This window comes from Narcine bancroftii, chromosome 3, assembly GCF_036971445.1.
Source record: "Narcine bancroftii isolate sNarBan1 chromosome 3, sNarBan1.hap1, whole genome shotgun sequence".
In the NCBI taxonomy this organism is placed as follows: Eukaryota; Metazoa; Chordata; class Chondrichthyes; order Torpediniformes; family Narcinidae; genus Narcine; species Narcine bancroftii.
Window position 1 is genome coordinate 331,044,394 of NC_091471.1, and position 27,272 is coordinate 331,071,665.

Genomic DNA, 27,272 nt, shown 5'->3' on the forward strand with positions numbered 1-27,272 from the left:
CCTGCTCTTGCACGCTGTCCCTCTGGAAAACAACGCCAATGTTGCATTCGCCTTCACCGCCACCGACACAACTTGGAGGTCCAGCAGAGACCAAACGCTGATCGGAAGAACCACATGTGATAAACTTCAGACGTTTGAGAGCCAGAAGTCATGAACAAATATAACATAATGTTTTTACTCTTTGTGCACATTCTGTTACAGAATGTTTCTATAAATATTAAACACTGCATGTAAGTGATAATATTTATTCCTGTGTGTAGTTTTAAAACTGCTCCTTTCTGGTAGTTTCAATGCCACAAAACACCGGACTCATTCAAGGCAATAAATCCCAACCCTGACTCTGACCCCAACCCCAACCCTGATCCTGATCCTGATCCTGACTCCGAACCTGACCCTGACTGATCCTGATTCTGACCCTAACTCTGATCCTTTTTTAAATATTTTTTTATTTTTCACACTATGAACCATATCAACCAAAATATGTACAAATGTTTCTCATTAAATTTACACAGTGGTCTTTTCTCCCCTTTTTTTCCCCTTTCCCTCCCTCCCCTATATCCACCTCCCTCCAAAACCCATAAATATTCAACATATAGAATATCATAAAACAATATCTTCACACAAAAGAAAATAAACAAGAAAAATGCGTCATCTATTTATTCCACACTGAATCTAGTCGTTTTGTCTTATCATTTTCATTCTCATTTTAGGGGATGGAGGTCCATCTCTCTCTGATATGTTCCATGTATGGTTCCCAAATTTGTTCAAACAATATGACTTTATTTTTTAAATTATATGTTATTTTTTCCACTGGAATACATTTATTCATTTCCATGTACCATTGCTGTATTCTCAGGCTCTCTTCCATTTTCCAAGTTGACATTATACATTTTTTGCTATCGCTAAGGCTATCTAATGAATTTTTTTGTGCTTTATCCAATTTCTTTACTTCTTATGTAACTTAAAAGAAATATCTCTGGATTTTTTGATATGTTATTTTTTGTAATTTTATTTAATATCTGATTTAGTTCTTCCCAAAACGTATTTATTTTCATACATGCCCAAGTTGCATGTAATGTTGTTCCCATTTCCTTCTTACAGCGAAAACATCTATCCGATAATGTGTTTGTTGTATTCTTCATAGTTCCAGAACATAACTTTTCCCAAACTTCATTTTTTATCTTTATGTTTAAATCCTTTTCCCACTTCTGTCTAGGTTTATAGTTTATTTCATTGTTTTCCTTATCTTGCAGCTTAATGTAAATATTCGTTATAAATCTTTTAATTAATCATTGTGTCTGTAATTTCAAAGTTGCTTCCTTCAGGTAATCTCAGTCTGTTTCCCAATTTATCCTTTAAATAAGCTTTCAGTTGATGATATGCAAACATTGTACCTTGAGTTATTCCATATTTGACCTTCAACTATTCAAATGTTAATAAATTATTTCCCAAAAAAAACAATTTTCTATTATTTTGATTCCTTTTCTCTCCCATTCTCTAAAGGAAAGGTTATCTATTGTAAAAGGGATTAGTGGATTTTGCTTCAATAATAATTTTGGTATTTGGTCATTCGTTTTATTTTCTTTTTAAGTGGATCAAATGATGCAGTACTGATGAGCTTTTATATTGCCCCAGCTTTTCATCCCACTTATAAACTATATGTTCCAGTACCTTCTCCCCTATTTTATCTAGTTCTATCTTAGTCCAGTCTGGTTTTTCCCTTGTCTGGTAAAAATCTGATAAATACCTTAAATGTGCGGCTCTAATAATTTCTAGAGTTTGGTAACTGCAAACCACCTTGGTTATACCTCTCTGTTAATTTATCTAACGCTACCCTCGGTTTCCTCCCTTTCCACAAGAATTTCCTTATGCGTCTGCAATCTTCAAAAAAATATCCTGCATAAACTTTTGATTCTCCTCATTAGGCACATATATATTGAGCAAATTCCAAAATTCTGAGTATATCTGACACTTTATCATTACATACCTCCCTGTTGGATCTATTATTTCCTCCTCTATTTTGATTGGTACATTTTTGTTGACTAGTATAGCTACACCTCAAGCTTTTGAATTATTGGATGCTGCCGCTACGTGTTCTACCCAGTCTCTCTTTAGTTTGTTATGTTCCACTTCAATTTTGGAATTTGCTCAATATATATGCACATAACAAGGAGGATCAAAAGTTTATGCAGGATATTTTTTTGAAGATTGTAGACACACAAGGAAATACATTGATAGGAGGGGATTTTAACCTTAATTTGGACCTAATTTTGGATAAAACTGGACAAAAGACAAGCAAAAAGAATAAAGTAGCCAAATTTATGGTTAAATCAATGCAGGAAATGAAACATAGATATATGGAGGAGGCAACACCCAAGAGAGAAGGAATATTCATATTATTCGAGTAGGCACAAAACATACTCAAGGATTGATATGTTTTTGTTGTCAGCCTATATTCAAGGGAGAGTTAGGAAAACTGAGTATAAAGCTAGACTACTATCTGATCATTCACCCCTGTTATTAGCAATAGAACTGGAGGACATCCCACCAAGAAGCATTTCCTGCACAAATGCTATATCTATTTTTTCTTTCAATAAATTTAATAGCCTCTTCCTTTTAATTTGGTTATGTATTCCATTAATGTTTAGTCATAGAGTTCAACATGGCCATCTTGTATCTTGCATACACCTCTGTCCACTTCTTTGCCACCTCCATCCCCCTTTTCCCCATTTTCATCTCTTAGTTCCCTTACTAAACTCAATGTCTGACAACACATTTAAAACACAAAATACCCCAACAGTTCCCACACCCAATAGTACCTTAACCCCAAATGGTCCCCCACCTCTGAGTTGCCCACCCTTACTCTGACTGATCCTGACCCTGATCCTGACTCTAACTGATCCGACTTTGATTCTGATCCTGATCCTGACTCTGATCCTGATTCTGACCCCGACCCTGACTGATCCTGACTCTGACTTTGATCCTGATCTGTTGTCAGGTCTGTACCAATTAGCTGTCAGGTGTTGACATGTAGGGATCGCTCGATGCTTTGACTTCACCAACTTCATTACAAAGCTCGGATAGGAGGGCGATCAGGGTGACGGGAACTCAGACCTCAGAGGGGAGGGTGGTCAGGTGACAGGAGCTCAGATAGAAGGCAGTCGGGATGATGGGCGCTCCGGAAGAAGGGTGGCCTGGATCACACTTACACTTCAATTCCATCGCCCACAACACAGCCACGCATGCCACAATCACGCGATCACAGGCCTCACCCACCTCACTCTGTCTCAGCCACACATTAGATGTCAAAAAGCCGTGTGTGGCTCAGCAGCCGCAATTTGGCCATCCTGCTTTAGGATGTCCTGCACAAGGACACCCAAGTCCCTTTGCACCTCAGGTTCGAATTTTTTTCCCCATCTAAATGACATGCATGTGCACCCTGTCTGTGTTTTTTCACACCGTCCCAGCAACGTGGAGACTCTGCTCTCTCTCTTGGACCCCCTCTCCACACCATGGCACAACTTTCAGGATTGGAGAGATACAGAGAATTTCTTCAGCCAGAGGCAGTGAATCTGTGGAACTTTTTGGCACAGGTGGTTGTGGAGGCTGGGACAATGGGTGTATCTAAGGCAGAGAATGACGGATTCCTGATTAGCCAGGGCATCAATGGTTATGGGGAGAAGGCCAGGCAATGGGGCCGAATGGGAGAATGGATCAGCTCATGATTGAATGGTACAGTAGATTCGATGGGCTGAATGGCCTATTTCTGCTCCTGTGTCTTATCCTCTAATTGCGTATTCCTGCTTGGGCAATGTGTAAGGAATGAAATGCTGACTGAAAGACTGAGGAGAGGGGGAGGAGGTGGGGTCAAGAGTTGGCTCCGCAGTGTGAATGCCTGCACACGAACAAAGAGGGGTTCTGTTTCCGCTGCCACGGCTGGGAGTATGTCAGAGACGAGGTTTGGCAGGGTCACTCCCAGCAGAGCCAGAAGGAAAACGCCGAGGGAGGAGCAGTGAGGGAGCTCCACACTGTGGGAACGGTGGTGAGGGAGCTCCATGCCTTGGGATGGGTAGTGAGGAGGGAGCTCCACTCCATGGGAGGGGTGGTGAAGGAGATCCTTGCTGTGGGGGAGGGGCAGTGAGGAGGGAGCTCTGCCTTCAGTGATATCACATGGCTGTGGTGACATCATTCCCCTCTGCAATGGCATCACACACCCCGGTGATGTCACATGTAATGTAACAGAGGTCCAGAGTCTCTGTGCCTACACATTCTGCCCAGGACACTGTCCACACAGGACGCTTGTGATTGGTTAGTGCTCTCCATCCCTCGGCATGGGCTCCGGACAGTCCCCGGGACAGGGGTCCCGGCCCAGTGGCCTCCATCTCAGTCTGCTGAGCGACAAGCAAGGTGGTAACCACGGGATCCGGCCACGGGAGGGATGGTGAGGGAGCTCCACACCATGGGAGGAGTGGTGATGGAAATCCACACCATGGGAGGGGTGGTGAGGGAGCTCTGCACTGTGGGAGGGGTAGTGAGGGAGCTCAACACTATGGGAGGGGTGGTGAGGGAGCTCTGGACTGTGGGAAGGGTTAGTGAGGGAGCTACAGACTGTGGGAGGGGTGGTGAGGGAGCTACAGACTGTGGGAGGGGTGGTGAGGGAGCTACAGACTGTGGGAGGGGTGGTGAGGGAGCTCTGCACCATGGAAGGGGCAGTGAGGGAGCTACAGACTGTGGGAGTGGTGGTGAGGAGGATGCACACCATGGGTGGGGCGGTGACGGAGCTCTGCACCATGGAAGGGGCGGTGAGGGAGCTACAGGCTGTGGGAGGGGTGGTGAGGAAGATGCATACCATGGGTGGGGGGGGGGGTGAGCGAGCTCTGTGCCGTGGAGAGGCGGTGAGGGAACCTCGCCATGGGAGGAGCGGTGACGGAGCTCCCTCTGTTGGACAGTAGTCTCCATCCCCTCGGTGTATGATTCCATCACCTAGAATCACCTCCATTCCCTCAGTGGTACTCCTGTACAGCAGAACCACATGGTCCCAACCGTCATTCTCTGCATCGCCCACCACCCACCCCTGGGGAATCTCTTAACCCTCACTGCCAACACACCTCCTGGCCACTGTTGACTTTCCTGGCCACCATGGACTTTACTGCCCTCCCAGACACAGTGGACATTCCCAGCCACCGTGAATGTTCCTGGCCATTGTGGACATTATTGCCCGCCTGGTGGTCTGGGCTCACTGCCCCTTCCCAGCTGCCCGTCCGTGGGGAACCACACTCCACCTCTGTGGTCAGGTGCACAGAGAGATAACCACCACTTGGTGTCACACAGCAGATTCACCCAACTCGCTGAGCAGAGAAGATTCACCAGGATGTGGCTGGGACTTCAGGAATTGAGTTCTGGGTCTCCTGATGAGGAAGGATGGACTGACATCAGAGGTGGGGCAGAGGAGGTTCATCAGGTTGATTCCAGGGAAGAGGGGGTTGGTCTATGAGGAGAGATTGAGGCATCTGGGACTGCACTCGCTGGAATTTAGAAGAATGAGGGGATCTGATAGAAACGTATAAAATGATGAAAGTCATGGATCAGATAGAGGTGGATAAGTTGTTCCCAGTGGTGGAGGAGACCAAAATGAGGGGACATCCCCTCAAGATCCAGGGGAGTAGATTTAGGACGGAAATACAGAACAACACAGCCCAGGAAAGGGATGTACCAACCCATATATTCCTTAAAAAAAAACTATACCCTCCCTGCCCCTTAACCCTCTATTTTTCTCCCATCCATGTCTAAGAGTCTCTTAAATGCCCTCAATGTTCCAGCCTCCACCACCACACCTGGCGAGGCATTCCAGGCCCCCACAACTCGTGTGTAAAAAACTTAGCTCAAAACTTCCCTCCCTTCACTTTGTACAGACATCCTCTGGTGTTTGCTGATCCCACCCTGGGAAATAGGTGCTGGCCATCCACCCTATCTCTGCCTCTCAGAATCTTGTCGACCTCTATTAAGTCTCCTCTTATCCTTCGACAGTCCAGAGAGAAAATTTCCTGCTCTGCTAACCTTGCCTCATGAGACTTGTTTCCGAATCCAGGCAACATCCTGGTCAATCTCCTCTGCCCTCTCTCCAGAGCTTCCACATCCTTCCTGTAATGAGGTGACCAGAACTGAACACAATCCTCCAAGTGAGGTCTCATCAGAGATTTGTAGAACTGCAACGTCACCTCTCGACTCTTGAACTCAATCCCCCAACTAATGAAGTCCAGCGTCCCATAGGCCTTCTTAACTATCCTATCAACCTGCGCAGCGACCTTGAGGGATGTATGGACTTGAACCCCAAGGCCCCTCTGTTCATCCTCACAGTTAAGTAACTGACTATTAATCCTGTTCTCAGCCTTCTGGTTTGTCCTCCCAAAATGCATCACCTCACACTGATCCGGATGGAACTCCATCTCCCAACTCTGCATACTGTCCATATCCTGTTGTTAACTATGACAAGTTTCAACTCCTCCACCCTTCGTGTCATCTGCAAACTTACTGACTCAATCTTCCGCCTCTTCATCCAGGTCATTTATAAAAATCACAAGGAGCAGGGGGGAGTCCCAGAATAGATCCTTGCGACACTTCACTAGTCACTAAGCCGCAAGTTTTGTCAGTGGGAGTAGGCCACAGGCTTGGTCAGCAGGGCTAGGCCATGGGCTTTGACTAACTGTAACGCCTCACCCTCCCTTCCCCCAGGTCTGTGGGTGGCAGCAGCTGCCAGCTCCCAGGAGCAGGCCACAAGTGAGGTCCCGACCCCGGCGATGGGGCAGGCGGATTTTCCCGCCGTACTGGTGACCAGGCTGCACCCCCACCACCCATCGCCCAGGGCAGGCGACCCACAGCAGGCTCCCACAGCAACATCCGCCATCACTCTGCAGACAGGCCAGCGCTGCAAAGCCACTGGGGCAAGGGAGATCCACGTGACCTTTGCCCCAGGCTCATCTGAGCGTCACGGGCTGGATAAAGAAGCTGAGCGACCATTAGGGCCTGGCCCGATGACCCTGAGGCCGCGCATCTCATGCCTGAGGAAGGCTGTGGAGGGCAGCCAGGTCCCCTTCACCTCCTGGGGCCAGGCCGTACCTCGGGGTCCAACAGATCACTCATCTCGTCGCCCTGGCTCCAGGGACACCTCAGCACCTTTCAGCAAACACTGGATCCTGGCTAACTCCAACCAGGCCCAGGATCCTGGTCCACACCCTCTGGCTTGCCCTTGCTCAGCAGCGGCCTATCACAAGGACCTCTCCAATGGCCACTCCCCTGATGTTACGCTGGTCTGCCTCATCGATGGGCACAGGGATTTGCTGGCAGACACCCAAGATGGCAGCATCAGTGACCTCACGGTGGACATCCAAGATGGTGGCATCAGTGACCTCACAGTTGACACACAAGATGGTGGCATCAGTGACCTGATAGATTCCCAAGCTGATGGCATCAGTGATCTAGTGAATGACCAAGGTGGTGGCTCCAGTGACACCATGGCTGAAGACCAGGATGGTGACTGCAGCAACCTTCTGGTGGACAGCCAGGATGCCACCTTTAGTGAACCGATGGCGGGCTCCCTGGATAATGAGTGCAGAGATGGCAGCTATCTGGTAGACATTCAAGATGGCAGCATCTTAGATACTCAAGATGGCAGGTTCCAGGACACTCAAAATGGCAGCATCTTAGACACTGAAGATGGCAGATTCTTGAACACTCAAGTTGACAGCTGCCTGGTGGACATTCAAGAAGGCAGCTTCCAGGAGACTCAAGATGGCAGCATCTTTGACACTCAAGATGGCAGCTTCCTGGTGGACATTCAAGATGGTGGCTTCCTGGACATTCAAGATGGTGGCTTGAGACAGGGATTAACTGACATCCAAGGCCCAAAGGAGGAGATGTGGGGACGGCTGGACTTTGACAAGCCCGGCAACACCTCCAAGCTGCTCAGTGTCGCAGAGGCCATCACGGGGCGAAGCGACCAGCCTTCAACCCAGAAGGGGATGGGGGTGGAGCTTGACCTGGGCTCAGCCCCAGCATTGGGGCCCAGGGCTCGGACAGATGACCTGCAGGATGCCTACACTGAGATGCACCAGGACATGTTCTACAAGGCCTTCCTGTTCTACAGGTTCATGAGACTTGGAGATCCTCTCTGCAGAGCCAGAAGGCAGCATCAGCAGAGACAGCACCCTGAGGTGCTGGGCTCACCCAGGGGTGCAGCACCGTAGCGACCAGCTCTGTGGCAGGCCATTTGTTTCCTGACTGTACCAATAAAGTATTTTTGTTACTGCTTCCATTCCTCTCCTGGTGTCACACACCTGCTGTTGCCACCCTAGTTGGCCTTTCCCCAACTCCATGGAGTCTGGAGGCCCAGGGAGGGGGGCTTCACAGCCTGAGTCTCCTCAACCACATGTCCCCTTCGATCTCCTGCCCAGGAATGTCCTCTCCAAGTCCCCAACTGCAACCATGTTCACCTTCCATTCCCCTCCCCTTCTATCTCTCTCTCACATTCTCTCTCCCCCCTCCCTCCTTCACCTGATCTCCTGCCCTCCTTCCCTCAATCACTGCCACCCAGGAGGTTCCTCCAACCCTCACCAATCCTTCCTTGGGTGCCCCCCGAACCCAGTCCTCACTTCCTCCCTGACCATCCATCTTCCCCATCTCATCACCTTGCCTCAAACCACTTCTCCGTAAAACACAGGAGCAGAAATAGGCCATTCAGCCCATTGAGTCTGCCCCATTTCCCACTCAGCCCCACTGCCTGGCTTTCTCTCCACAACCTTTGATGCCCTGACTAATCAAGAATCCATCAATCTCTTCCTGAAACGAACACCAGCATCGTGTTTACCTTCTCAACCTGCAAGTTTACCCGTGTCATTGCCAAATCAGAGCCCAATCCTGACCCTTGACCTGGCTCGTGACCTGGACTCACTGTGACTTCTGACCTTGACCTGGCTCGGGTCCCGAGTGTAACCCAGACCATGACCCCGACCGTGACTCCTGTCCACGACCAGACTGTGACCTTGACCTCCGAGGGTGACCCTTGGGCTCAGACCGCAGTGGATCCCTGACTGTAGAAGTGAATGAGCCCCCTACTCCAACACCAACAGTCAGCAACAATCACGTCCCAGACGCTGACCCATCACGGCAAATCGTGTCCCAGACACAACCCAGCACGGCCTATCACGTCCTAAATACCGGCCCAGCCCAGCCAATGAGATCAGTTCACTAGCTTAGCCAATGAGATTTCAGTCCCAATAAGGAGCTAATAAGGTGCCAGACACTGACCTAGCCCAGCCAATAAGAAACTATAGATTGACCCAGTGGAGCCAATGCTGCTCCGGTCACCACCCAGTTCATCCAATGAGGAGCCATCTACTGACCTGACCCAGCCCAGCCACGCCAGTAACGTACCTGTCATCGGTCCAACCAATAAGGCGACAACCAATCGGGTTCTGGATAACACGATCAACTAATGATTACAACAGACCGCACTTAGTGGCCAATGGGAGCCTTTGAGGACGAGGCGCCGGCCAATCAGCTGAGCTGGGAACCGCCCATGAGGCACAACATCACTTCCTGGAGAACGGGTCAGTTGAGACCGGAAGTGGAGGTGCAGCCGTGAGTGGTGGTGAGAGGGTCCCCCATCGCTGTAACCCCCTCCTCCTTCTACCCCCCCAACACCCCTCCCACCTACACGCCCAACACCACCCATACACTCCCCACCCCTACACCACTCCTAAACGCCCACACCCACCCCTTTTTCCCCCACTCCACTCCTACACCCCACCCCACGACATCCCCCTACCTCCACACCTCCCATATCCGCCATATCCCCTACAACCCCCACACTCCTTACAACTCATCCCTGTCCCCCCTACTCCCCTCTACATCCCCATACACCCCCACTTAACAACCTTCCCTCCACCCTATTACATATCTCTCCATCCCCACCCTGTCCCCAACACCCCCACCCCCTACCCTTCCACAACCCCTTCACCCCCCACTCCTCTATAACTCCCTACATCTCACACTGACTCCACACCTACACGTGAATGCCCCCACAACCACTACACCTGTACCCCTACACCCACCTACAACCTCCAGCCCCGACACCCCACACAACTCCTACACCCCCCTGCACAGCCCTTACACCCCCTGACAATGCTTACATCTCCTGACCCACCTTCACACCCTGTGCATCCCCTCCACCCTATAACATAACTCCATCCCCTCCCTGTCCCCTACACCTCTGCACACCACCCTACACCCACTTACACCCCCTACTCTACTCCCTTTACACCCCCACCCCCAATATCCCCCTACATGCCCCCACACCCACTACCTCATCCCTGTCCCCTACACCCACCAACAACCCCTACACTCCCCAGACCCACCCTACACCTCCCACAACCCCTGAACCCCCTACACCCACCAACAATGCCTACACCTCCCGCAGACCCACCCAACACACCACCCTTCCGCATGGCCCCCCTTGTCTCTGTAACCCCCTCCGGTCCCCTACACCCCTCCCCGTCTCTGTAACCCCCTCCGGTCCCCTACACCCCTCCCCGTCTCTGTAACCCCCTCCGGTCCCCTACACCCCTCCCTGTCTCTGTAAACCCCTCCAGTCCTCTACATCTCACCCCCCCCCATCTCTGTAACCCCCTCTGGTCCCCTACAACCCTCCCTGTCTCTGTAACCCCCTCTGGTCCCCTACAACCCTCCCTGTCTCTGTAACACTCTCCGGTTCTCTACATCCCTCCCTGTCCTGTGAACCCTTGCCTGTCAACTATACCCTTCCCTGTCTCTGTAACCCTCTCCAGTCCCCTGCACCTCTTCCTGTCTCTGTGAATCCCCTCCGTTCTCCTACACCCCTCCCTGACCCTGTAATCCTCTCCAGTCCCCTATACCCCTCCCTGTCTCTGTAACACTCTCTGGTCCCATTCACCCCTCCCTGTCTGTGTTTATGTTGTGTGGGGCACTAGCTCCCAGGTGTTGGACTTTACCCTGCATATGTAGCCTCCTTTGGGTGTGACATTGTTGAGTTCTGACACTTCTATTTAGGAATGCAGATCTCAGATTCATTTTGGTTTTGTAATGTTGCACAATCTGGGGTGGGTGATTGGTGAATCTCTAAAGCCTGTTTAAAAAGGGTAGAATGTCAGGCGGTAAAAGATGGGCAATTATCGACCCCCTTTGCACTCTTTTCCCCCTCCCATCTCAGGCAACCCGGGGTCAGACACAGAGTGAACGAAGCTCCTTCCGCACCATCCCATCACACACTCCCGGGGTCAGACACAGAGTGAAGGCAACCCCCTTTGTGTGACTGGGCTTGAGAAATGGAGAGGGGAGATGCCTGGGGCTTGGGTAATGGAGAGGGGAGTTGGCTGGGTTTCCATTCCACTAATGCTCATTCCTTTCTCTTCTGCCAAGTATTAGGACAAGATCACAATGAGTCTACAGTGGACAGCGGTGGCAGGCTTCCTGTATGCCGAGGTGTTTGCCCTGCTCCTCATGTGCATCCCCTTCCTTTCAGCAAAACAGTGAGTTGTTCTCCATTGCCCGCTTCTGTGCAAGTGCCGAGCTGATCTGGCTGGGGCACTGTTGCAAGGGGTGGTGACCCAGGGTTCGATCCTGCACATTTTCCCCCGTGACGTTCCAAGATACCGGAGCAGAAAGTGGCCTATCAAGTCTGCCCTGCAATTCCATTCATGAGTTGATCCATCCTCCCATCAGCCCCGCTTCCTAGCTGTCTGCGTGGGTTTTCCTTGGGGACTCTGGTTTCCTCCCACCATTCAAAACCGTACTAGGGGTGTAGGTTAATGGGGTGTAACCGGGCAGCACGGACCCGATGCATGTGCTGCATGTCTAAATTTAAATGGTTGGCACTGATTGGGCATTAAATGTTTCAAAGACCTTTTAATTCAAAATAATTCTGCTAGTGGTAAAAGTTAACTTCCAAAACACAGTTTTTTTTAGATATTTACAAGTTAGACATTTTGGTGTTAGATCCCTGATTTTCTTCAAATCCCCAAGGCAAAGATTTTTTATGCACTTTGGGATTTCTAGCTCTATCATAAATCTCTTATTTCTAACAAGTTGCTTGATTTAAGTTGGTTAAAATCAAGAGTCTGGGAACAGGATTTCAATCCTTCAATCTCTAAGTGTTGGAATTCTGCCTGTTGTTTGATTGTAGTTCAGTTTATTTATAGAGCACGTTTAAAACATCTCACAGTGACCAAAGTGCTGTATGGATCAAAAAGATATCACAGCGAGACGACTGTTTAAAGCCCAGAATAGGAGGAAAACGAGAAGTTAAGACACACGGTAATAATCAGATGCACAAGGAGAGCTCACTCTAGATGGAAAAGAGTTGACGGAAGGGGCCCATTTGATGGGGGGGGGGGGGAAATGTTATCCCACAGTTTGGGGGCTGTGGTTGCAGAGGTGCGAATCCCTCCCCCCCCACCCGAGTTTACAAACAGCTGAGCGCCCCGAGTTCGCCAGCCTGCGGAGTCTTGAAGTGGAGTATGGCATGATCTAAGGGGTGGGGGGGAGGGCTAGCCCGTTAATGGACAAGATCTATTCTGAGCCGTGCTGGCAGCCAGTGGAGGGAGGCCAGAAGAAGAGTGATAGGGTCCCTCTTCTCTGCTCCCTGTTAGGAGCCTGGTATCTAGAGAGTTAGAACAAGGGAATACAAGGGCATGGATAACTTTCTCTGTAAATGAAAGGGATAATTTGATTTTGGTGATAGTGCGGCTTGAAGTTCTGTAGGTGGTCGATGCCTTGTAAAAGATGATTCCCTATTTCTGGCCCTAAAATCTGTAACTTACCATATATAGCATGTAAAAGTTGACCTCCCTCACCAATCCATGCTTCAAACACCCTGACCACGGACTCTCAGCCCCTCCGCCTACCCATCCGTGTTCCCGACACCCTGACCACAGACTCTCACCCCAACCACCCACCCATCTGTGCTCCCCAAACTCTAACTGTGGACTCTCACCCCCCCACTCCGGCCCGCTCATTCATGCTTCTGACACCCTGACCATGGACTCAACCCAGACCTCCCACCCATCCGTGCTCCTGAACCCTTGAACCCATATGCATGTAAAAGTCAACCCTCTAAATTTTACCCTAAAAATCTGTCCACAAAATATGACTGTTACCTGGTAGATACTTAAAAATGACAGGTCTTTACTAAAATAGGTTGCAGGTATATCTCAAAAGAAGGAAGGTGACAGGAAAATTTTATGGTAATGTTCGTGATCAGCTGCCTGAAATCCATGAAATACCCCCCAGAAGTGTTCAGGAGACAACATCCTCATTGTCCAGTGTAATCAACTGCTGAGATGGTGTCTTGGGTAAACTTATACCTCTCATTTTGTTCGTTTTAGATTGGTTACAGTGTTTGAGCTACCGAAAGAAAATAGACACACGCAGACCGAGAGCAGTTCAGTTTATACAAGTCTTTATTACTAAATAGCTAGCTGAATTCACACTACAATATACAAGCCCTTCCCAATTATACTTATCAATGCCTGGACTGGTCCCAACTGCCAAAGCAAGGCGACGACTGCACACTTGTAGGTTGTCTGGGCGCCGGTAGCAGCTTCTCCACCTCCCCGGACCGGGATGTTGGTTGGAATCTTGAAGTTCTTCTTCTTGCTGAGAGATGTTGCCACCTTTTGGAGAGTCTCAAACTTCAGCAGTGGGACCATGGCTTATATTACCCAAAATTTGTTTACTTCAGATCTTAGCTCTTTGAACAAATGATTTAATTATCTTCAAGGTCTCCTGACAGTCTGCGACCAACAAAAGACAACTGCATCTCTGGGCCCCATATAGTGTAAATTTAGATAATGTCTTCTGATTCAACTGCATCCTGGGCCCCATGGTGGAATTTAGGTGTGTCTACTCATTCATATGCAGCAAGCAGGTTCTCAGCCTTGCAGAAGCAAAGGCTGAAAAAGTAAGAAACACGGTTTAAATCTTCCATTACAGATGGGGGAAATCCGAGGGTGGTGGTGGTGGTGGGGGGGGCGGGGGGTGGATGGTGGGGAAATTTATGGGACAGTTGGGAGAGTTAAATGGCATCAGTGTCTCTGGGAGGTTGGCAATGTGCCAAAAGCCTTTTGACATGTAAGAGGAGGACCCTTGACCACACCTCTGGCCCCGGAGCTGTTTCCCAACCCCTGGCAAGGGAGGGCAGGGTCTCCCACCTGGGTTTCCATGCATGTTCCCCATCCTGAGCAGTTGCCTCTGATCACTGACTGGCCTGAATCTCCGTCCTTGCAGGTGGCAAAGGCTTTTCCGATCCAGCCTCTTCACCCTCGCTGTGTCGTATGGAAACAAATTCTTTTTCTTCTTCATCGCCTTGCTGGCCTTCCTCGTGTTTGGTAAGTGTCAGGGGTGGGGTTTTATGGGCGACTGAAGTTGCTCTTGGGAGTCTGTCTTCTGGCGTGCCAAGTTTTCCCTGAATCTGTAAAACTGGGAAAGGTTGCAGCTCTACAAATCTCTGGTGAGATCCCACTTGGAGGATTGTGTTCAGTTCTGGACACCTCTCTTCCTGTAATGAAGTGTGGAGCGGGTGCAGAGGAGATTGATCAGGATATTGCCTGAATTGGAAAATAAGTCTCGTTAGGCAAGGTTAGCAGAGCTGGGACTTTTCTCTATAGAGCGTAGAAGGATGAGAGAAGAATTTCTTCGGGGCAAAATTGGGTCACCACTCGCTTGCAGTGTGAAAATGGCCAGGTCTACAAGACTCTGGGAAGCATAGATAGGGTGAACGGCCAGCACCTGTTTTCCCAGGGCAGGATCAGCAAACACCATAGGATGTCTGTAGAAAGTGAAGGGAAGGATGTTTAGGGGTGTTTTTTTTTACAGAGAATTGTGGGGGCCTGGAATGCCTCGCCAGGATTGGTGGTGGAGGCTGGGACATTGGGGGCATTTAAAGAGCCTCTTAGGTACATGGATTGAAGAAAAATAGAGGGTTACGGGGTATGGAGGGGTATATGGGTCGGCACAACATGGAGGGCCGAAAAGCCTGTCCTGTGCTCTATAGTGTTCTGTGTTCAATCCAACTCTATAACATCCGGGAGCTGGGCGACCAGAACTGTGCTCGAGAGAAGTGCGTAGCTTCGTGGCAGGGCTTAGAGCTGTGATCTCACCAGGCCTTTCATACTGCAGGGTAAAATGATATTCTCGGGAAACATTCCTGGGCCACCCTCTCCCTGTGGTTTGAACAGGTTGGCCTCAGGAAATGTTTGCCAGACCACCCTCTCTCTGTGGTGTGAAGAGGTCAGCCCCGGGATACGTTCCTGGACCACCCTCTCCCTGCAGTATGAACAGGTCGGCCCCAGGAAATGTTCCTGGACCACCCTCTCCCAATGGCGTGAAAACTTCAGCCCCCGGGGAGGAGTCATGTGATGGAGTAGTGGCCGGTCAGGGAACTCCAGCCCTCTCCGGAAAAGTTTAAAAAAAAAATACACAAAACACAAAGGCACAAGAATAAAAATTAAAATAAAGTGAAAGTAAAGGTGGGAAGAAAATGGCAGCGAAGAAAGAAAAGTCGAAAGCAACGGGAAGAAGAGAAGAAGAAAGAACGTCGGAAGAAGAAGGTGAAGGCCTTACCTGTTCGAGGAGGCCCGCCGCGGAGAGAGAAGCCCGCTCCCTAAGGTCAGTGGAAGTCCTGAGCTCGGGACTACAAAAATGGCTCGTGGAGCCAAGTAAAAATGCGCAACCGCGCATGAAAAAAAAAAAACACTGACGGGAGGGGGGATCAGCTGAGGAGTCGATCTCCACAGCTGAGGATGACAGCTGCAACATAACAACAGGAACAGAACATAGAAAACAACGAGAACAAGAAAGAAGAGAGTAAAAAGAAAACAAGGAAAGAACAGATGACCAACCCAGAGGAAGAAGAAGAACATAGAGAAATGAAAGAAGAAGGGAAAGGCAAGACAATGGATATATTTTTTTAAAGAATATATGGAATCAGTAAAAGAATGGCAATTACAAGAATTTAGTGAAATAAAAAGAAGAATTAAAAGTGCAGAAGAAAAAATGAATAGAATAGAGATGGTCATGTCAGATATAGGAAAAAGAGTGGACAAGGTGGAAGAACGAGAAACAGCCGTAGAAATGGAAGTAGAGGACTTAAAAAAGAAATTAGAAGAATCTAATAAAAAAGTTAAAGAGACAAAAGAGCTGTAAGCTAAGATGATAGATATAATGGAAAATTATAATAGAAGAAATAATATAAAGATAGTGGGCCTTAAGGAAGATGAAGAAGGTAAGAATATGAGAGAATTTATAAAAGATTGGATTCCCAGGGTCCTAGGAAGACCAGAATTACAGGATGAAATGGAAATAGAAAGGGAACATAGAACATTAGCCCTGAAACCACAGCCACAACAAAATCCAAGATCCATTTTAGTAAAATTCTTAAGATATACAACAAGAGAAAATATATTGGAGAAAGCAATGAAGAAAATAAGAGAAGACAAAAAGCCACTGGAATACAAAGGTCAAAAAAATTTTTTCTATCCAGACATAAGTTTTGAACTCCTGAAGAAGAGGAAGGAGTTTAATACAGCAAAAACGATCCTATGGAAAAAAGGATATAAATTTATGCTAAAGTACCCAGTGGTACTTAAAATAGTTATTCCAGGGCAGCAAAACAGACTATTCTCGGATCCGGAGGAAGCACGAAAATTTGCAGAACAACTACAAAACAGGCTGAGAGATGAAGACATGTAACGAGAGTAAAAATGACCACAAACTATATGTATGTGTGTATATGGGTGTATATATATATATATATATAGATGTGTATGTATATATGTGTGTACATGAGTGTATCCGTATTTAGAGGAAAATATATAGAGTATAGATAAGAATTAATAAGGGAATGAAAGGGAACAGAGGAAGTAAGGAGGGAATTAAAAGAGTGACCTTAGTTATATATGAAAATTGAAATCTTTTCTGGGGGGGCTGGGTGGGGAGGAGTTACGGTCACTGTGAAATCAGTTGACGCTTGCGAGTGAATTAGCAAATCCAAATGGAGAGGGGAGATGTGGTTGCCCAACAAGGGATAAAGGGCAACTCAGGAAGGGGAGGGGATAGTGGGGTTAAAGAAATTTTAGATAGGAGAATAAGGGAAATGTTTGATGTTTTAGAAATGTTGTCTTATAAAGTGTTCAAAACAAGAAACCAGAAATGGATAAGAAGGAAAGGTGATGATGAGGAAACGGAACGGAAAGATAAACAAAGTATGAAATGGCTACGTTGAACTATATGACTTTAAATATTAACGGAATACATAACCAAATCAAAAGGAAGAAACTGCTAAATTTACTGAAAAAAAAAATTGATATAGCATTCGTGCAAGAAACACATTTAACTGAAATGGAGCACAAGAAATTAAAGAGAGATTGGGTAGGACATGTAACAGCAGCGTCATATAATTAAAAAGCTAGAGGAGTGGCTATATTAATCAGTAAAAATGTAGCAATTAAAATAGAAGAGGAAATAATAGATCCAGCAGGGAGATATATAATGATAAAATGTCAGATATATTCGGAGTTTTGGAATTTACTCAATGTATATTCACCTAACGAAGAAGATCAAAAATTTATGCAAGATATTTTTTTGAAGATAGCAGACATGCAAGGGAACATACTAATAGGAGGGGATTTCAACCTTAATTTGGATTCAAACATGGATAAAACTGGGAAAAATCTAACAGAAAGAACAAAGTAACCAAATTTATAATTAAATCGATGCAACAAATGCAACTTTTGGCTATATGGAGGAAACAACACCCAAAGGAAAAGGAATATTCATATTATTCGGGTAGACATAAAACATACTCAAGAATAGACCTATTCCTGTTATCAGCTCGTATGCAAGAAAGAGTAAGAAAAACAGAATATAAAGCTAGAATATTATCGGACCACTCACCCCTGATATTGACAATAGAGTTAGAGGACATCCCTCCAAGAATGTATAGATGGAGATTAAATTCCATGCTACTTAAAAGGCAGGATTTTAGAGAATTAATTGAAAGACAAATTAAAATGTACTTTGAAATAAATACGGAATCAGTGAAAGATAAGTTTATACTATGGGATGCAATGAAAGCATTCATCAGAGGGCAAATAATAAGTTATGTAACCAAGATGAAGAAGGACAATAATCAGGAACCAGAGCAGTTGGAAAGGGAAATAGTAAATATAGAAAAAGAATTAGCAATGAAGGAAGACACAACTAAAAGAAGAGAATTGGCAGATAAAAAAAATTAAATATGAAACACTACAAACATATAAGGTGGAGAAGAACATAATGAAGACAAAACAGAAATATTATGAACTAGGAGAAAAAACGCACAAAATTCTAGCATGGCAGCTTAAGACAGAACAAACTAAGAGAATGGTATTGGCATCAAGGAAAAAAGACAAACAAATCACATATAATCCAACGGAGATTAATGAACACTTCTGAGAATTCTACGAACAATTATACCAAACTGAAAACGAAGGGAAAAAAGACAAAATAGATGAATTTTTAACTAAAATTGAACTACCGAAATTACAAATAGAGGAACAAAATAAATTAACAGAACCATTTGAAATAGTAGAAATACAAGAGATAATAAAAAAACTACCGAATAATAAAACACCAGGAGAGGATGGATTCCCAATAGAATTCTATAAAACATTTAAAGATTTATTAATTCCTCCCCTCCTGGAAGTAATCAACCAGATTGATAAAACACAAAGCTTACCAGATTCATGCAAAACAGCAATAATTACAGTAATACCAAAGACAGGGAAAGATCCACTCTCACCAGCGTCATATAGACCAATATCTTTACTTAACACAGATTATAAGATAATAGCTAAACTATTAGCAAACAGATTAGCCGACTATGTACCTAAAATAGTAAATCTAGACAAACTGGATTTATTAAAAAAAGATGAACAACAGACAATATTTGTAAATTTATTAACTTAATTCATGCAGTAGAAGGGAATAAAGCTCCAACAGTAGCAGTTGCTTCTAGACGCAGAGAAGGCCTTTGACAGAGTAGAATGGAATTATTTATCAAAGTATTACAAAAATTCAGTTTACCAGAGAAGTATATTAATGAAGACGCTGTTTACATCCGGTACCGCACGGATGGCAGTCTCTTCAATCTGAGGCGCCTGCAAGCTCACACCAAGACACAAGAGAAACTTGTCCGTGAACTACTCTTTGCAGATGATGCCGCTTTAGTTGCCCATTCAGAGCCAGCTCTTCAGCGCTTGACGTCCTGCTTTGCGGAAACTGCCAAAATGTTTGGCTGGAAGTCAGCCTGAAGAAAACTGAGGTCCTCCATCAGCCAGCTCCCCACCATGACTACCAGCCCCCCCCCACATCTCCATCGGGCACACAAAACTCAAAACGGTCAACCAGTTTACCTATCTCGGCTGCACCATTTCATCAGATGCAAGGATCGACAATGAGATAGACAACAGACTCGCCAAGGCAAATAGCGCCTTTGGAAGACTACACAAAAGAGTCTGGAAAAACAACCAACTGAAAAACCTCACAAAGATAAGCGTATACAGAGCCGTTGTCATACCCACACTCCTGTTCGGCTCCGAATCATGGGTCCTCTACCGGCACCACCTACGGCTCCTAGAACGCTTCCACCAGCGTTGTCTCCGCTCCATCCTCAACATCCATTGGAGCGCTCACACCCCTAACGTCGAGGTACTCGAGATGGCAGAGGTCGACAGCATCGAGTCCACGCTGCTGAAGATCCAGCTGCGCTGGATGGGTCACGTCTCCAGAATGGAGGACCATCGCCTTCCCAAGATCGTATTATATGGCGAGCTCTCCACTGGCCACCGTGACAGAGGTGCACCAAAGAAAAGGTACAAGGACTGCCTAAAGAAATCTCTTGGTGCCTGCCACATTGACCACCGCCAGTGGGCTGATAACGCCTCAAACCGTGCATCTTGGCGCCTCACAGTTTGGCGGGCAGCAGCCTCCTTTGAAGAAGACCGCAGAGCCCACCTCACTGACAAAAGGCAAAGGAGGAAAAACCCAACACCCAACCCCAACCAACCAATTTTCCCTTGCAACCGCTGCAATCGTGTCTGCCTGTCCCGCATCGGACTGGTCAGCCACAAACGAGCCTGCAGCTGACGTGGACTTTTTACCCCCTCCATAAATCTTCGTCCGCGAAGCCAAGCCAAAGAAGATATTAATTGGATTAAAGCATTATATAAGGGGCCATTGGCGAAAGTGACAGTAAATGAATATATATCAAAGCAATTTAACTTAAGCAGATCAACAAGGCAGGGATGCCCACTATCACCCTTATTGTTTGTGTTAGCTATAGAACCACTAGCAGAATTGATAAGAACAGAAAATAATATAAAAGGGATAAAAATAAAAGACAAGGAATATAAAATCAGTTTATTTGCAGATGACGTTATAGTATACTTAACAGAACCAGAAATATCAATAAAAGGATTACATAAGAAATTGAAAGAATATGGAGAAGTGTTGGGATACAAGATTAACGCAAATAAAAGTGAAGCAATGCCAATGAATAATGCGGATTTCTCAAAATTTAAGAAAGAATCACCATTCAGATGGCAAATGCAAGCAATACGATACCTATGTATACAAATAAATAAAAACCTCGGCCATCTATATAAATTCAATTATTATCCACTAATGAAAAAATTACAGGACGACTTAGAGCATTGGAAAGACTTACCACTAACACTAATAGGAAGGATAAACTGTATTAAAATGAACATTTTCCCAAGGATATAATACCTACTTCAGGCATTGCCAATACACTTGACGGAGAAATTCTTAAGGAGTTAAAGAAATAATAAGGAAATTTTTATGGAAAGGGAGGAAACCGAGGATAGCACTAGATAAATTAACAGAATGGTATAAACAAGGAGTTCTTACAACTGCCAAACTTTAAAAATTATTATAGAGGCGCACAATTAAGATACCTATCAGATTTTTATCAAACAAGGGAAAAGCCAGAAGACAAATAAATAAAATGGAGATGACCTTAACAGAAATGGGAAAGAAAATGGACAAGATGGAAGAGCAGGCAGTAGCAGCAGAAATGGAGGTAGAAGACTTAAAAAAGAAATTGAAGAAATCTAATAAAAAAACTAAAGAGACACAAGAACTACTAGCTCAAAAAATAGATACAATGGAAAACCATAACAGAAGAAATAACATAAAGATAGTGGGCCTTAAGGAAGATTAAGAAGGCAAGAATATGAGGGAGTTTATAAAAGAGTGGATCCCTAAGACCCTAGGATGTCCAGAACTACAGCAAGAAATGGAAATAGAAAGGGCACATAGAGTATTGGCCTCTAAACCACAACCACAACAAAAACCAAGATCTATTGTAGTAAAATTCCTAAGATATACTACAAGAGAAAAGGTACTGGAGAAGACAATGGAAAAAGTAAGAGAGGGCAACAAACCACTGGAGTATAAAGGGCAAAAAATCTTCATTTATCAAGATATAAGTTTTGAACTCCTAAAGAAGAGAAAGGAGTTCAATACAGCAAAGGCGATTTTATGGAAGAAAGGGTATAAATTTATACTAAAGCATCCAGCGGAATTGAAAATATTTATTCCAGGTCAACAAAACAGACTATTCTCGGATCCAGAAGAAGCACGAAAATTTGCAGAACAATTACAAAAATAGACTGAGGGAGGAAGACGGGTAATGAGAGTTAAAATGATCACGATTGATATGTATGTGGGTAAAGACAAAAATAGACTGAGGGATGAAGACGGGTAACGAGAGTAAAAATGATCACGATTGATATGTATGCGGGTAAAGAGGTATAAGAGTGAATAGAGACAATGAGCATACATGAATGTATCTGTACTTAGAGGAAAATATAGATAGTATAGACAAGAATTAATAAGGGAAGGTAATGGAATAGAGAGAATAAGGAGGGAATTAAAAGAGTGACCTTTGTGACATATGAAAAGTGAAATCTTTTCTGGGGGAGGCGGGGAGGGGGGAAATAGCGGTCACTGCAAAATCAGTTGACGCTTGCGAGTGGATTCGCAAATCCAAATGGAGAGGGGAGATGTGGTTGTCCGACAAGGGATAAAGGACAACTCAGGAGGTGAAGGGGAGATTGGGGATAAATAAGATAGAAATAGGAGAATAAGGAAAATGTTGGATGTTGTAGGAATGTTGTCTTATAAAGAGTTGAAAATAAGAAAACAGAAATGGAAAAGGAGGAAAGGTAATGATGGGAAAACGGAAAGAGAAGATAAACAAAATATAAAAGGGCTACGCTGAACTATATGTCTTTAAATATTAATGGAATACATAAACAAATCTAAAAGGAAGAAACTACTAAATTTAAATGAATAAATGTATTCCATTAGAAAAAATAACATATAGGTTAAAAAATAATATTGAAATATTCGAACAAGTATAGGAGCCTTACATTAAATACAATAGCGAAAACCTACTGGGGACAAACATTACCTAAGTTGATGGAAGGAGAAGGAAAGAAAAGAATGGACTCAGTAGAATTTCTGGTGTAATTTTGTTGAATGACAACATTATCTGACTGGCTTAATGCAACCTAGATTGTATACCTAAAATGGATGAGAGGGGGGGGTGGTTTGGAGGAAAAGGGGGGGGGGGGAGAAAAAGTCACTGTATATGTGTGAAAAGAAATAGTGTATATCATGGCTAATGTGATTTATGGTGTGAAAAATAAAAAATTAAAAAAAAACAAGGGAAAAGCCAGATTGGACAAGATTAGAACTAGATAAAATAGGGGAGAAGATACCTGAACATATATAAATGGGATGAAAAATTGGTATCAATGTAGGAATTCTCCAGTATTACATCATCTGCTCAATATTTGGAAGAAGATTCATGTAGAAAGGAATAAAACAAATTACCAATTACCACAACTAATATTGACGCAAATCAGCTAATCCCTTTTACAATAGATAACCTTTCCTTTAGAGAATGGGAGAAAAAAGGGATCAAAAGAATAGAAAATTGCTTTTCAGGAATAAATTACTATCCTTTGAACAAATGAAGGATAAATATAATATAACTCAAGATACAGTGCTGGCATACTACCAACTGAAATCCTACTTGAAGGACAAATTGGGAAACAGTCTGAAGTTACCAGAGGGAAGTAATTTTGAATATGTGATTACAGATACATTGATAATCAAAACATTTATAAGAAATATGTATATTAAACTGCAAGAAAAGGAGAATGAGGAAACAAATGGTAAAACTAAACAAAAATGGGATCAAGATTTAAACATAAAGATAAAGAAGGAAACATGGGAGAAGTTATGTTCTGGAACGATGAGAAATACAATAAATACGAGGTTACGTATGATACAATATAACTGGATACACAGGCTATACATTCCACCTCAAAGTTAAATAAATGGGACCCAACAGTATCTGATAGATGTTTTCGATGTAAAAAAGAATTGGGAACAACAATTCATGCAATCTGGACATGTGAGAAAGTAGAAAAATTTTGGGAAGATCTAAACCAGATATTAAATAAAATTACAGAAAACAATATACCAAAAATCCAGAGATCTTCCTCCTACGTAACATAAAAAACAAAGAATTTGGACTTGATTTGGATGGTGCACAAAAAAGATTTGTTAGGATAGCCCTAGCCATAGCAAAAAAATGTATTATGTCAGCCTGGAAATTAGAAGATAACTTGAGAATACAACAATGGTATATAGAAATGAATAAATGTATTCCATTAGAAAAAAATAACATATAATTTAAGAAATAATATTCCAGTATTTGAACAAATATGGGAGCCATACATGAAACACAATAGAGAAAACCTACCGGGGACATCTACCACCTAAAATGATAGAAGGAGAAGGAAATGAAAAGAATTGACTCAGTGGAATTTCTTGTTTATTTTTATTGAGTGACAACATTGTTTTGACGTGTTTAATGTATCTTAGATTCTGTACTTTAAATGAATGGGAGGGGCAGGTAGGGAGGGTGGGATGGGAAGAAGGGGGGGGAGAAAACGACACTATATATTTGAAAAGAAAAATGTATGTATCTTGATCAATGTTTATAGTGTGAAAAATAAAAAAATTAAAAAAGAAAAAGACTTCAGCCCTGGGAAATATTCCCAGACCACCCTCTCCCTGTGGTGCAAAAAGGTCCGCAGCCCTGGGAAATGTTCCTCGACCACCATTGTGGTGTGAAGAGGTCGGGCCCAGGCTGCGCAGGTGAAGTCTCGTGATGTCAGTGCTTGCATATTATGTCATGTAAATGATTAAAATTAAAGGATACCTACCTTTTGAAACAGCGGCCACTTTGGCCCATCTCAATGGGGCACTATATGAGATGAATGGCCATCCTCGTTCACTATGATCCCTCACACAGATGGATTTCCCAGAGCGTTTCCAGGTGCGTTGAGGGATTATGGAAAATAAGTTGGCAATTCACCCCATATTGTGCCCCGTCGTGACGTGCTGAAGTGTGGGGTGGAGGGGGGGGCGTGGAGGGAGCGGCGAGTAACTGACTGATCAGACGGTTGGGGGAGATTGGGGGGGGGTGGAGAGACAAACGGACCGATGCACTTACTCCTATGAGTGTGTATCGTGTCATTGGTTGGGGGCAGGACTCCCACTAAATTGCTGGGGAGGACAAATTCCTGGAACTTAGACTGTGGGGTGAAGGGGCTAGGAGGTCTGCATTCCCGGGAATTTCTCCAGGGCAAAGTTGGGTCACTGCTCGCTTGCAGTGTGAAAATGGCCAGAGTCTGACTGCAGGATCCAGAGAGTGTATGCAGGGCTCTGAAAGGATCACAAGACATTGGAGCAGAAGTTAGGCCCATCGAGTCTGCCCACCACTCTAATCATGAGCTGATCAATCCTCCCACTCAGCCCCACTCCCCGCCTTTCTCCCCATAACCCTCTGCTTTAAATCTACCCAACGACCTCACTTCCACCGCCACCTGTGGCCACATTCCACAGACTCACCACCCTCTGGCCGAAGAAATTCCTCAGCGTCTCTGTTTTAAATTGACACACTTTTACCCAGAAGTTGTGCCTTCTAGACCGAGATTCCCCGACCGTGGGAAACATCTTTACCACATCTACTCTGTCCAGACCTTTCAACATTCAAAATGCCTCGATGAGGTCCCTCTCATCCTTCTGTCCTCCCAATGAGTACAGTCCAAGAGCTGATAAATGTTCCTCATTTGCTAATCCCTTCATTCCTGGTATCATTCTGGTAAATCTCTGAACCATCTCCAACACCACCACGTCTCTTCTCAAATACGGTGCCCAGAACTGTACATAGTTCTCCACGCGAGCCTTATAGAGTCTCAACAACACATCCCTGCTCCCCTTCCATGGGAAATATCCTTGCCACATCTACTCTGTCCAGCCCTTTCACCATTCACAATGTCCAGGTTTACAGGGGAGAGTGGGTGCAGCCTCTGAGCTGTGGAAGGATCCGGTTTGGGAACGTGGGTGAGATGGAGAGTGTGTTATGTTCTTTCACTGTGTGAGAGGGAAGTGGGATGGGGAGATAGCTCTGTGAGTCGATCTTGCTTCTGCCAATGAGAGTTGACCGCGAATTCCCATCTGCCTCTATTGTAGATGCCGTCCGAGAAGTTCAGAAGTACAGCATCGTGGATAAGGTGGATCTGAAAACTCTTCCCACGGCGGAGGACCACATCCATATGAAGCTATTCCGCGCTCAGAGGAACCTCTACATTGCTGGCTTTGCTCTGTTGCTCTGGTTGTGAGTTTACATGCACTCCTATCGTAATCAACCTGCCCTCAATCCCTAACCAGTAACAATTCCCCGTCACCTGAGGATGAGATGTGTTGTGGCAGACATGCTGACAGCTTTTCTCCAATATGATCCTGGGAGTGTGTGATGGGACGGTGCGGAGGGAGCTTCGCTCTGTGTCTGACCCCGGGAGTGTGCGATGGGATGGTGCGGAGGGAGCTTCACTCCGTGTCTAACCCCGGGAGTGTGCGATGGGATGGTGTGGAGGGAGCTTCACTCCATGTCTGACCCCGGGGAATATGTGATGGGATGTGCAGAAGGATCTTCATTCTGTGTCTGACCCCGGGAGTGTGTGATGGGATGTCCAGAGGGAGCTTCACTCTGGGTCTGACCCCAGGGAGTGGGTGATGGGACGGTGCGGAGGGAGCTTCATTCTTTGTCTGACCCCGAGTGTGACGGGACGGTGCCGTGCAGTTCCAATAATCTCCTCACGAGGGGGCACTGGAGCTGCGATATTGGACAGTAGCTGGGAGATAGAAGAAGGATTGAAGGGCGTAGGAGGTTGGGGAGAGTGACAAGGAGTGCTTTCCCCAACCGGAAACATTCTGGCCCACCAGAGACTGCCACAGAATCTGTTGTGAAATTAGTGGAGGGCCTCTGCACTGTTCCAAATCTGGCACAGCCTCTGGTCTGTACAGTCACCTGTGTGAGCACGTGTAGTGAGAGAGATGAAATGTCAGGCAGTTCACATTGCAGAGACAGGGAGGGGGTTACAGAGACAGGGAGGGGTGTAGGAGACCGGAGGGGATGACAGAGACGGGGAGGGGTGTGGGGGATCGGAGGGGGTGACAGAGACAGGGAGGGGTGTAGGGGACTGCAGGGGGTGACAGAGGCAGGGAGGGGTGTAGAGGACCGGAAGGGGTGACAGAGACAGGGAGGGGTGTAGAGGACTGGAGGGGGTGACAGAGACAGGGAGGGGTGTAGAGGACCGGAGGGGTGACAGAGACAGAGAGGGGTGCAGAGGACCGGAGGGGTAACAGAGACGGGGAGGGGTGTGGGGATCGGAGGGGGTGACAGAGACAGGGAGGGGTGTAGGGCACTGAAGGGGGTGACAGAGACAGGGAGGGGTGCAGGGGACCGGAGGGCGTGACAGAGACAGGGAGGGGTGTGGGAGATCGGAGGGACTGACAGAGACAGGGAGTGGTGTGGGAGGGGGTGACTGAGACAAGGAGGGGTATGGGGGACCGGAGGGAGTGATAGAGACAGGGAGGGCTATGGGGGACTGGAAGAGCCCTCTGGGACCCCCTCCCCCCACCCCTGCTGCTCTGTGCTGGTGACCTAGGGTCGCATTCTACAGCTGTAACGGGAGAGCAACGAGCCTGTGTGAAGTGAAACCCCTGGATGAATTGCTTCCTCGAAAAGCACCTGATCA

At 45.9% G+C, this 27,272-nt stretch overlaps 2 protein-coding genes across 4 annotated transcripts; both read left to right on the forward strand.

Moving 5' to 3' along the window:
- The first annotated feature begins 4,245 nt into the window (after positions 1-4,245).
- On the forward strand, positions 4,246-8,309 carry LOC138759211 (uncharacterized). Its single transcript, XM_069929277.1, has 2 exons — positions 4,246-4,407; positions 6,733-8,309. Exons 1-2 carry the CDS (start codon positions 4,332-4,334, stop codon positions 8,241-8,243), a joined length of 1,587 nt encoding a protein of 528 aa, XP_069785378.1. The 5' UTR covers positions 4,246-4,331; the 3' UTR covers positions 8,244-8,309.
- A 1,233-nt stretch (positions 8,310-9,542) lies between these two features.
- Positions 9,543-25,869, forward strand: LOC138759212 (B-cell receptor-associated protein 31-like). Of its 3 annotated transcripts, none has more exons than XM_069929280.1 (4): positions 9,543-9,646; positions 11,458-11,561; positions 14,317-14,417; positions 25,705-25,869. In XM_069929280.1, exons 2-4 carry the CDS (start codon positions 11,470-11,472, stop codon positions 25,851-25,853), a joined length of 342 nt encoding a protein of 113 aa, XP_069785381.1. In that variant the 5' UTR covers positions 9,543-9,646; positions 11,458-11,469; the 3' UTR covers positions 25,854-25,869. The 3 variants fall into 3 exon arrangements, with proteins under 3 accessions (XP_069785381.1, XP_069785379.1, XP_069785382.1); XM_069929278.1 differs by having other exon boundaries at positions 9,544-9,646; positions 11,452-11,561; XM_069929281.1 differs by having other exon boundaries at positions 9,619-9,636; positions 11,452-11,561.
- The last annotated feature ends 1,403 nt before the right edge of the window (positions 25,870-27,272 follow it).